This window comes from Aquarana catesbeiana, linkage group LG02 (assembly GCF_042186555.1).
Source record: "Aquarana catesbeiana isolate 2022-GZ linkage group LG02, ASM4218655v1, whole genome shotgun sequence".
NCBI lineage: Eukaryota > Metazoa > Chordata > Amphibia > Anura > Ranidae > Aquarana > Aquarana catesbeiana.
This window is the reverse complement of record NC_133325.1, coordinates 388,098,207-388,110,341: the sequence shown is the minus strand read 5'-3', so window position 1 is coordinate 388,110,341 and position 12,135 is coordinate 388,098,207. Positions and strand designations below refer to the sequence as shown.

At 44.9% G+C, this 12,135-nt stretch overlaps 1 protein-coding gene across 1 annotated transcript in view; it reads right to left on the bottom strand.

Moving 5' to 3' along the window:
* Positions 1–12,135, bottom strand: part of LOC141128104 (uroplakin-3b-like protein 1) — a 56,571-nt gene that overhangs the window by 2,522 nt on the left and 41,914 nt on the right. Inside the window, exons 4-5 of the mRNA XM_073615187.1 lie at positions 10,884–10,960; positions 1,192–1,321 (exon numbers count right to left, since the gene is read on the bottom strand). Coding sequence (XP_073471288.1) covers positions 1,192–1,321; positions 10,884–10,960 — 207 coding nt within the window. The remainder of the gene's footprint in view (positions 1–1,191; positions 1,322–10,883; positions 10,961–12,135) is intronic.

Sequence of the window (12,135 nt, the reverse complement as noted above, 5' to 3'; positions counted from 1 at the left end):
GATGCAGCATCCATCTAGGCAAGTATGATTCTTTAAAAAAAAAATGCTGAACTTCTCTTTTAATTTTGTGTTATCGTTGGTCAATGTAATTGGCTATACTAATTACATCAAATTTGAACTCTGGGCACAAGCGTTTCTATTTAAATATTCTTCGATAGCCACATCGGATATAAATCTACTTTGTGCGCACCAAAAACCCTTGCAAACCTAGCTATTGACTTGTAAATGTAGCAGTGACATCATCACTGTAAAGTACATAGTCTGTGCAGAGAGCAGAGCTGCTGGCTGCAGAAAGACTGGTCTCCCTGCACAAGGAGAGAGAGCAGAAGTCTTATTTATAGGAAGCTTCTGCAAAGAGGTAAAGTTTCGTGTTCGATTACTGCACAGATCTGGAAGAAATACAAAAAGCACACCAAGATTCAAGTAAGAATACACAGGCCTCTTGTATTTAGACAGTATTCGCTTACCATGAAGTTTAGATTTAGAAAACAATTTATTTCTGGATGCTTCAAATCAGAATTAGTGCCATGGGTCAAAAGAAACAAGTAATAGGTGCTGTATATGCAGTTAAAATTCATTATGATGGGGCATGAACTTTAGTTCTTTTGCCAAATACTGAATGTCCCATGATGCCAGATGTTCAGACTTTCCTCTAAGCCTAGGTTGACACATGTGCGGGTCGCAAACAAGTGCATAATGCGTGCATTCTCAAGCAGCAGGCAAAATGTGCTGCTCTTTATCAGATGCATGGGAGTGCCATTAATTCATAATGGCACTTGCACACATCAGAGAATGTGAAGAGAAAAAAAGTATTCCATCATTAGGAGTATGATTTGGATAATACAACATTATTGGTACACTGGTAAAGAATAAAAATACTATAAAAAAAATGCAAACTCTATATGTATAAAGTAGGAATTTTAGGTTAAAGGGTTAGTTCAACTTTACAGAAAATCTGTAATGCTGACCTAACACCGGACTCTCTCCCCACCTCGCCAGGCCCTGCTGTACTTACCTCCTACAATCCTGAGTTGTCAGGGTTCCCGCAAGTCTCTTTACCGCTCTCTATCATGTGAGGTACAGCAAGAAACCCGGGGTAGTCCGGTGTTAGGTCACTTTACCAGATTTTCTGTAAAGGTGAACTAACATTTTAGGGCATATTAAGAAAGAATAGCAATAATGTGTACTTACCTGCCCACAGCAAGTGCAGCTATGAGACATGCCAACAAAATAGCCAGAAGGACAGAGAGGATGACAACAAGTACAATCATTCCAGCGCTGCGACCTTGAGGCCATGGATTCAGAATACTTTGACTTATTCCTAATGGGAAAGGAACAAAATAGAATATATGGATATATGATATTATTTTATGTTATTAAGGTACAGTACTTGTATGACTGATCTTTTATAAGAAACTCATACACGTATTTCAGTGTACTTTTTCCACCCTATATGTTAGATATTAACTTAATAAAAGGAAATAAAGTAACTATTATGTTTTAAAGGGCATGAACCCTATGAACCTGAATCCCCAATGCAGAGCCCTTTCTTACCTCAATACACCCAGAACATTCCTTTTTTAGCACCACTCTTCCTTAATAAAAGTGGTTGTAAAGGCAGAAAGTTTTAAAGTGATACTAAAGTCTCGTTTTTTTTTTCTTTAAAAATAACAAACATTTTATATTTGGTGTTTTTTTAAATGGTTTTGCACAGATCCTCCTCTTCTCGGGTCCCACGCTGGTGCTCCTAGTCCCTTCCTTCCTGCCAAGTGCCCCCTCTCTCTCCAGATTGGCTAACCGACTTTGACAACAGCGGGAACCAATGGCGCCGCTGCGGTGTCTCAGCCAATCAGGAGGGAGAGTCCCGGATGGCCGAGGCACTCGTGCACATCGCTGGATAGAGATGGGGCTCAGGTAAGTATTAGGGGTGCTGAGGGGGACTGCTACACACAGAAGGCTTTTTATCCAAATGCATTCTTTGCATTAAGATAAAAAACCTTTTATGTGCAGCAGCTCTTCTCAGCCCCCCTCATACTTACCTGAGCCCCATCTCAATCCAGCGATGTTGTACAAGAGGCTCGGCTGCCCGTGACTCTTCCTCCTGATTGGCTGAGACACAGCAGCAGGCACTATTGGCTCCCACTGCTGTCGAGTGAGCCAATCAGGAGAGAGAGGGGGCAGGGCCGGGCTGCAGCTCCGTGTCTGAATGGACACAGGGAGCTGTGGCTTGGCTCGAGTGCCCTCATGGCAAGCTGCTTGCTGTAAGGGCACTCGGCAAGACGGAAGGGTCAGGAGCACCAGTGAAGGACCCAAGAAGAGGAGGATCTGGGCTGCTCTGTGCAAAACTATTGCACAGAGCAGATAAGTATAACATGTTTGTTAATTTTAAGCAAAAAAAAAAAAAAACAAGCCTTTAGTATCACTTTAACTTCACATTAAAAGCAGCATGCGAGGTCAGGGATGTTTTATATTATAGCTTTTTTACTGCTTGCTAATAATATGTACATAGTTTAGCTTCTGAAGCCTGGGCACAGGTGCAGTTTAGAGGGGCCTGGAGGAAGGCATTAAGGCCTGATTCACACCTATGCATTTTTAGTGCATTTTGCATTTTGCAAATTTGCACTACAGAACGTGTTCCATAGGAAACCATGTTAAATGGACTGTGGTGCAAATCTGCAAAATGCAAAAAGCACTAAAAATGCATAGGTGTGAATCAGGCCTTCTCAAAGATCCTCAAGGACTGCAACAAAAACTCTAAAGCCCCATACACACTATCAGATTTTCTGCTGATGTTTGTCTTCAGATTTACCAAAACTATGTAGTGCATGGGCCTGCCTGAGTGCATACAAATTGAAACTCCTAAGGTTTGACCTCATATTATATGGTTTTGGTAAATCTGAAGGAAAAAATCAGCAGAAAATCTGATAGTGTGTATGGGGCTTAAGGCCGCATTCACACTTGAGCTATTGGTAGCTTGAATTTCCAAAATACTCAACATCCAAAATGCCATGTAGTTTAATAGTGGCTGTTCACATTTGAGTGATTAGGCACCTGCAGCTTGACACCTAAATTTCTAAAAGCTACAAAAGTTACTTTTGAAGCAGAACTGGACATTTTTGGCCCCATAGACTTTAATAGGATTGCCTAAAAAGAGAGAATCCAGCATTTTATGCACATTTTTTTTAGCCTGTAAAAACTAGTCTCCTATTTAGTGCATTCCTATGGCTAAAACAAAATTGCCGAAGGTTGAATACACATGTAAAATGCTTGAAATAGGCTTCTAAAACGCTCATATTTGCACTAAAATATGCCCAAAAAATGTATACCTGTAAAACGCTCTGCTCATGTGTGAAAGTTGGGATTTATTCAGTTTCTAAGCCTAGGTGCACATATGTGCGTGCACTTTTGGGTACACACGTGAGTACAGAAGCCTGTTCACTTGAATGGACTGCTGTACCCATGAGAAACGTGGAGAAAGAAGTCCCTGACCTTTTTTAAAAATGCAATTTTACACTTGGGTGCCATTGCATAGGGGTGTCATTAAGAATTGATGGCACCCCTGCACATCTACTAAGAAGTGTGCGTGATTATGCACACGTTCTTGACTCACACATATGTGAACCCAGCCTTATGCCACGTACACACGATCGGAAATTCGGCCAGCAAAAGACCGATGAGAGCTTTTGGTCAGAAAATGCGACCGTGTGTATACTCCATCGGACTTTTGCTGGCTGAATTTTTTCGGTCGGAAAAAGTTCCTCTCCAAAAATGCGATCGTCTGTAGCAATTCCGACCCGCGCAAAATTCCTACGCATGCTCGGAAACAATTCGACGCATGCTCGTAAGCATTGAACTTCATTTTCTCGGCTCGTCATAGTGTTGTACATCACTGTGTTCTTGACGGTCGAAAGTTCAGCGAACTTTTGTGTGACCGTGTGTATGCAAGGCAAGCTTGAGCGGAATCCCGTCGGAAAAGCCGTCATATCTTTTTCCGACCAAAATCCTGATCGTGTGTACGCGGCATAACAGCTTAGAAACACCAGATATCTGCTTACATTAGAAGGGTGGCAGCCTGCCAGGATCTGCTCTCAGAGGAAAAAGCTAAAGTTTAAATGACTATGTTGTGAATTTTGAAAGTTAATTTTTTACACAATGCTATAGTGGATACAGAAACGAATGAGAAATGTTTTAAAGTGCATGTACTGTTTGGTTTAAATAGGTACCGGTATAAACTTTAGTGTGCATGATCTGGGCACAGGATAAGTTCTAAGTGGCCCATTTGTCTGAGGGGCTTGCTTTTGTTCTAAGTGAAAGCTCTATCTTGGTCCCACCAGCCACTTGGTACCCTGTTGTTTCACTTGTTTTCTGTAGCTGACTGTCTGAGTAGCCAGTCAGTGTGTCTGACTCATGTAGAGCCATAGTGAAAAGCTTGAAAGGGGATGTTTTTAAACTCACCATGCTCATGTCCTCATTGTCTTTTGTCATTATGTATTGTCACAACTTTATCATAAGTGTTTAAGGCTACTTTCAGACTGGGGCGGGCGGGCGTCGGCGGTAAAGAGGACTTTTTTGGCCTGTAAAGCGCCTCAGTGTGAAAGTAGTCATACTGCCATTGCTTGTTGTTTTTCTCTGGATGTTTCCCTTTAGGGAATTTATGTACCCTGTCTAGCTCTAAAGATAAGGCCCAGACTATCGTATTATTTATTAGGTAGATTTTTTTTTACATTTTCAGTAGTCTATTTTGTTTTCCGTGACCCCTGATTCCCAATTTTGATTTTGGAAAAGAGGTGCATAATTTTGTTTTGTTTTATGTGATGTATTATATTTTTCTATAATATGATGTTATACAGTATCTCACAAAAGTGAGTACACCCCTCACATTTATGTAAATATTTTGTTATATCTTTTCATGTGACAACACTGAAGAAATTACACTTTGCTACAATGTAAACGAGTGAGTGTACAGCTTGTACAGTGGGGACGGAAAGTATTCAGACCCCCTTAAATTTTTCACTCTTTGTTATATTGCAGCCATTTGCTAAAATCATTTAAGTTCATTTTTTTCCTCATTAAATGTACACACAGCACCCCATATTGACAGAAAAACACAGAATTTTGACATTTTTGCAGATTTATTAAAAAAGAAAAACTGAAATATCACATGGTTCTAAGTATTCAGACCCTTTGGCGTGACACTAATATATTTAACTCAGGTGCTGTCCATTTCTTCTGATCATCCTTGAGATGGTTCTACACCTTCATTTGAGTCCAGCTGTGTTTGATTATACTAATTGGACTTGATTAAGAAAGCCACACACCTGTCTATATAAGACCTTACAGCTCACAGTGCATGTCAGAGCAAATGAGAATCATGAGGTCAATTGAACTGCCTGAAGAGCTCAGAGACAGAACTGTGGCAAGGCACAGATCTGGCCAAGGTTACAAAAAATTTCTGCTACACTTAAAGTGGGGTTCCACCCAAAAAAACAAAAATACATGAAAAATCCTAAAAAAAAAACCCAAAAAAATGTGGATATTTTTTTTTTTTAACTTACCTCTAAATGCCTGTTGCTAGGGGGTCCCTCGTAGTCTGCCCCTTCCAGTGCCTGGGCTGGTGACATCACTTCCCCCTCGGCACAGGAAGGGCTCCGCTCTGCTCCCTCCCTCCTGTCAATCATCTGGGACCCATTACAGGTCCCAGGTGACTGAGCGGCCAATCACGGCGCGCGGCGCCGCTCGCGCATGCGAAGTGGGTGCCAGGCTGTGAAGCCACAGCCCGGCGCCCACAGTTGCAATGCCGGCGCCGCTGAACGGAGGGGGAGACGAGCGGGGCTTCCATCCCCTGCATCGCTGGACCCAGGGACAGGTAAGTGTCCAATTAAAAGTCAGCAGCTGCAGTATTTGTAGCTGCTGACTTTTAATATTTTTTTTTTTTTACTGGACCCCCTGGGTGGAACTCCTCTTTAAGGTTCCTAAGAGCACAGTGGCCTCCATAATCCTTAAATGGAAGATGTTTGGGACGACCAGAACCCTTCCTAAAGCTGGCCGTCTGGCCAAACTGAGCTATCGGTGGAGAAGAGCCTTGGTGAGAGAGGTAAAGAAGAACCCAAAGATCACTGTGGCTGAGCTCCAGAGATGCAGTCGGGAGATGGGAGAAAGTTGTAGAAAGTCAACCATCACTGCAGCCCTCCACCAGTCGGGGCTTTATGGCAGAGTGGCCCGACGGAAGCCACTCCTCAGTGCAAGACACATGAAAGCCCGCATGGAGTTTGCTAAAAAACACCTGAAGGACTCCAAGATGGTGAGAAATAAAATTCTCTGGTCTGATGAGCCCAAGATAGAACTTTTTAGCCTTAATTCTAAGCGGTATGTGTGGAGAAAACCAGGCACTGCTCATCACCTGTTCAATACAGTCCAAACAGTGAAGCATGGTGGTGGCAGCATCATGCTGTGGGGGTGATTTTCAGCTGCAGGGACAGGACGACTGGTTGCAATCGAGGGAAAGATGAATGCGGCCAAGTACAGGTACATCCTGGACGAAAACCTTCTCCAAAGTGCTCAGGACCTCAGACTGGGCCGAAAGGTTTACCTTCCAACAAGACAATGACCCTAAGCTAAAATAATGAAGGCGTGGCTTCACAACAACTCTGTGACTGTCTGGAGAGACCTAAAAATGGCTGTCCACCAACGTTTACCATCCAACCTGACAGAAATGGAGAGGATCTGCAAGGAGGAATGGCAGAGGATCCCAGATCCAGTTGTGAAAACTTGTTGCATCTTTCCCAAAAATGGCTGTATGGTAATGACTCATGGCTGTATTAAATCAAAAGGGTGCTTCTACTAAATACTGAATACTTAGCACCGTGTGATATTTCAGTTTTTCTTTTTTAATAAATCTGCAAAAATGTCAACAATTCTGTGTTTTTCTGTCAATATGGGGTGCTGTGTGTACATTAATTAGGAAAAAAAATTAACTTAAATGATTTTAGCTAATGGCTGCAATATAACAAAGAGTGAAAAATTTAAGGGGGTCTGAATACATTCCGTCCCCACTGTATAACAGTGTACATTTGCTGTCCCCTCAAAATAACTCACACAGCCATTAAAGTCTAAACCGCTGGCAACAAAAGTGAGTACACCCCTAAGTGAAAATGTCCAAATTGGACCCAATTAGCCATTTTTCCACCCCGGTGTCATGTGACTCATTAGTGTTACAAGGTCCCAGGTGTGAATGCGGAGCAGGTGTGTTAAATTTGATGTTATCGCTCTCACTTTCTCATACTGGTCACTGGAAGTTCAACATGGCACCTCATGGCAAAAAACTCTCTGAGGATCTGCAAAAAGAATTGTTGCTCTACATAAAGATGGCCTAGGCCAGGGGTAGGCAACCCCCGGCACTGGTGCCGCAAGCAGCACATGAAGCCTCCTTTGCCAGCACTCGACACCCTCCCCATCAGCAGAGCAGCACAGGGCAGTGTCAGTGAGACACTAATGCATTCCAGTTTCAGAGTTCCCCACGCCTTACCTGCACTGATTGTAAAAGATGGGAAACATTGTTTGGTTCTCTAACTTTGCTGTAGCTGCGAACGTCAGCTTTTGTGATGGGGAAGAGATTGGGTGTAGTTCTGCTAGGGGGGCGGTCCATGTTTCCTGGAGGAGGAGGAGGACTGTCTTGGCCACGGCTAAAGCCACTCGCAGTCCTGCTTGCCCCATCCACCATCTGGAGGAAGATGACTCGCTTGGTTGCCACTACCAATCTCAGAAAGAAGGGATTTCACTGTGACTGAGAAAACCACAATCAGGTGACAGTTTGTGGAATTACTGTTGAGCTTCTGGGAACTTTGTTGAAATTATTCCTGAACCTTTGCATCACTTACTACTGAACCCCTGCACTCTGTGTCCCTTTAAGCCCCAGCCAGTATTCAGTGCAATGAAAATCACACCCAACCACTTTTTCTCAGCTGCCGGGGCCCAACTTATGATCCTGCACACAGGCCCTTTGCTTTCAGAAAATGCCCCTGAACTGAGCTCATCGTTGCGCATCCATTCCATATGCTTGTATGTGACATCACATACATCACATACAAGCACGTGGGCTGGTTGCGAGAGGTGGATCAGCAGGATGAGTGTGCCAGGACAGGTAGATGTCTCTCATTTCTGCTTCCTTTCACCACACTGCATATCACGCATATCATAGATGAGAAGAGGGTACAGCGGTGGAGTAGATGAGCAGGAGGGTACAGCAGTGGGCAAAATGAGCAGGGGGGGGGGTTCAGAGGTGGAACAGAAGAGCAGGAGGGTACAGCAGTGGGGAAGATGTGCAGGGGGGTACAGTGGTGGAAGAGATGAGAATGGGGCTTTAGCAGTGGGACAGAAGAGCAGGGGGGTACAGTGATGGGTCAGATGAGCAGGGGGGTTCAGTGTTGGGCAAGATGAGCAGGGGGGTTCAGTGTTGGGGCAGAAAAGTGGGGGGGGTAGAGCAGTGGGGTAAATGTGAAAGGAGGTGTATTGGTGGGGCGGATGAGCAGGGGGTTACAGCGGTGGGGCAGGAGAGCAAGGGGAACGGTGGTGGGGCAGGAGAGCAGAGGGTACAGAGGTGAGACAGATGTGCAGGAGGTACATTGGTGGGGCAGATGAGAAAGCGGGTTACAGTGGTGCGGCAGATGAGCAGATGGTTCAGTGTTAGGATTCAGTAGTGAGACAGAAGAGCATGGGGATACGGCAGTGGAGCAGAATTGCAGGGAGGTAAAGTTGTGGGGCAGATGAGAAAAGGGGTACATTGATGGGGCAGATGAGCAGGGGGGTTACAATGGTGGGACAGAAGGGCAGGAGGTACAGTGGTGGAAGGGATGAGAAGGGGGTACAGTGATGGGGCAGATGAGCGGGGGGGGTTTAGTGTTGGGCCAGATAAGAAGGGGGTACATTGGTGGAACAGATGAACAGGGGGTTACAGCGGTGGGGCAGAGGAGCAGGGGGTTCAGAGGTGGGACAGATGTGCAGAGGAGCAAGGAGGTACATCGGTGGAACACATGAGCAGAGGGTTACAATGGTGGGTCAGAAGAGCAGGGGGAACAGAGGTTGGACAGATGTGCAGGAGGTACAGTCATGGGGCAGATGAGAAAGGGGGTTACAGTGGTGGGGCAGATGAGCAGATCAGTTCAGTGTGTGGACAGATGAGAAGATGGTTCAGTGTTGGAGCAGATGTGCATGGAGGTACAGTGGTGGGGTAGATGAGAAAGGGGGAACATTGGTGGGACAGATGTACAGAGGGTTACAGTGGTGGGATAGATGAGCAGGGGCATACAGAGGTGGGGCAGATGTGCAGGGTAGTACAGTGGTGGGGCAGATGTGCAGGGGGTTACAGTGGTGGGGCAGATGTGCAGGGGGTTACAGTGGTGGGGCAGATGAGAAAGGGGGTACATTGGTGGGGCAGATGAGAAAGAGGGTACAGTGGTGGGGCAGATGTACAGGGGGTTACAGTGGTGGGGTCAGATGAGCAGGGGGGTTACAGTGGTGGGGCAGATGAGCAGGGGGTTACAGTGGTGGGGCAGATGTGCTGGGTAGTACAGTGGTGAGGCAGATGTACAGGGGGTTACAGTGGTGGAGCAAATGAGCAGGGGGGTTACAGTGGTGGGGCAGATGAGCAGGGGGTACAGTGGTGGGGCATATGAGCAGGGGGGTACAGTGGTGGGACAGATGTGCAGGGTAGTACAGTGGTGGGGCAGATATGCAGGGTAGTACAGTGGTAGGGCAGATGTACAGGGGGTTACAGTGGTTGGGCAGATGAGCATTGCTGCAGAGGTTGAAGGGGTGGGGGTCAGCCTGTCAGTGTTTAGACCATACGCCGCACACTGCACCAAATTGGTCTGCATGGCTGTCATCCCAGAAGGAAGCCTCTTCTAAAGATGATGCACAAGCCTGCAAACAGTGTGCTGAAGACAAGCAGCCTAAGGACATGGCTTACTGGAACCATTTCCTGTGGTCTGATAAAACCAAGATAAACTTATTTGGTTCAGATAGTTTCAAGCGTGTGTGGCAGAAACCAGGTGAGAAGTACAAAGACAAGTGTGTCTTGCCTACAGTCAAGCATGGTGGTGGGAGTGTCATGGTCTGGGGCTGCATGAGTGCTGCCGGCACTGGGGAGCTACAGTTCATTGAGGGAACCATAAATGCCAACATGTACTGTGACATACTGAAGCAGAGCATGATCCCCTCCCTTCAGAGACTGGGCCGCAGGGCATTATTCCAACATGATAACGACCCCAAACACACCTCCAAGACGACTACTGCCCTGCTAAAGAAGCTGAGGGTAAAGGTGATGTTCTGGCCAAGCATGTCTCCAGACCTAAACCCTACTGAGCATCTATGGGGCATCCTCAAACGGAATGTGGAGGAGCGCAAAGTCTCTAACATCCACCAGCTCCGTGATGTCTTCATGGAGGAGTGGAAGAGGACTCCAGTGGCAACCTGTGAAGCTCTGGTGAACTCCATGCCCAAGAGGGTTAAGGCAGTGCTGGAAAACAATGGTGGCCACACAAAATATTGACACTTTAGGCCCAATTTGGACATTTTAACTTAGGGGTTTACTCTCTTTTGTTGCCAGCGGTTTAGACATTAATGGCTGTGTGTTGAGTTATTTTGAGGGGACAACAAATTTACACTGTTAAACAAACTGTACACTCGCTACTTTACCTTGTAGAAAAGTGTCATTTCTTTGGTCTTGTCATATGAAAAGATATAATAAAATATTTACAAAAATGTGAGGGGTGTACTCACTTTTATGAGATAATATAGGAATAATACCACAACCGACATATTTCTAAAAATAATGTTGTTATTGTACAAAAATCTATGTGACAATCAATCAAATTTGAAAACTGTACCTGTTCTCAGACTGATGAGTTCAGACCATCGTGTTGATGTGACCATTGTGTTATTATTTAATATAACAAATTTAACCCTGCAAACAAAGGAAGAACACAAACATTTGTGAATATTCTTTCAAGCTCTGTTTGATTATCAAGACATTATTTAGACATCCTCAATGTGCTAGGTACACCAGAATGATGATGACCTTTTGTACAAACTCTGCCTCTTGTGACGTGATAATTTTAATAATAATTATTGCTAGAATGCGTTTAGAAGCATCATGAAGTCTGCCTTTTATTCACAGCTACTTTCAACTGCACATACCACACACCAAACAGACGAAAAGAGAGATGGTTTTATGTTTCCTAACTCTGAAAAGTCCTCGGACGCCTTTCCACAAGCTAACTCTCTACAGTTTTTTGCTGAGCTTTCCCACAGAAATGAGAAGTAGTAGAAAAATAAGTCAAAAGTTATCAATTTTTGAATGTTCAGTCCTAATACTCCCCCCCCCCCCCCAACACCCCTACACCCTGATGTTCAGGCAATGACCCACAAATGACATTATGGTGAATACAACAGTGTCATGAAACTTTGCTAATTGTCACTGTAACACATTAACTATATCCTGGTGATTTTACCCAAGGAGCAAGAACAATAACAGAGCAAATGTCTCCCAAAGTTCATCTATGAGCCCCGCTCTGTTATTATCTGTGAAGAGGCTGCTGTTGAGTGACATCACTAGCAAAGGAAATGCAGAATCCAGCACTGTGGATTGTGTCAGAGAATCAGGGGTCGGAGGAGGAGGCAAGGGATCCTACGGGGCAAATGGGTACATATAAGGTACAGTCATAGGCTTAGATTGCTAAGGTCATTAAGGAGGAACCAGGAGCTTTGTGGAGAGCTCCTTTTTCTCAGGTGGATGAGAAGCTTCGCTATCAGAAGGTGCCAAACCCATATGCTGGTCTGTGTATACCGGTGGTCATGGAGGATGAATCGGAAGGTGTTGAGAAGCCAGTAGGAGTTGTAACAATGGGACAGGTGTCAAGTTCCTATTTGTCTCCTTGTAGGGGGCATGGATGCTGTTTGATCCTTTTATCACAGTTCCATGGTTACAGTATGTGGGTTGCTGTTTGAACCTTTTATCACAGTTCCATGGTTACCGTATGTGGGTTGCAAGACCTGTATTGACTAGACTTCCCATATGCTTCAGAAGCCTTGTTTTTAGTATTGAGGCAGAGCGGCAGAAGATCTATGAAACGGCAGTAT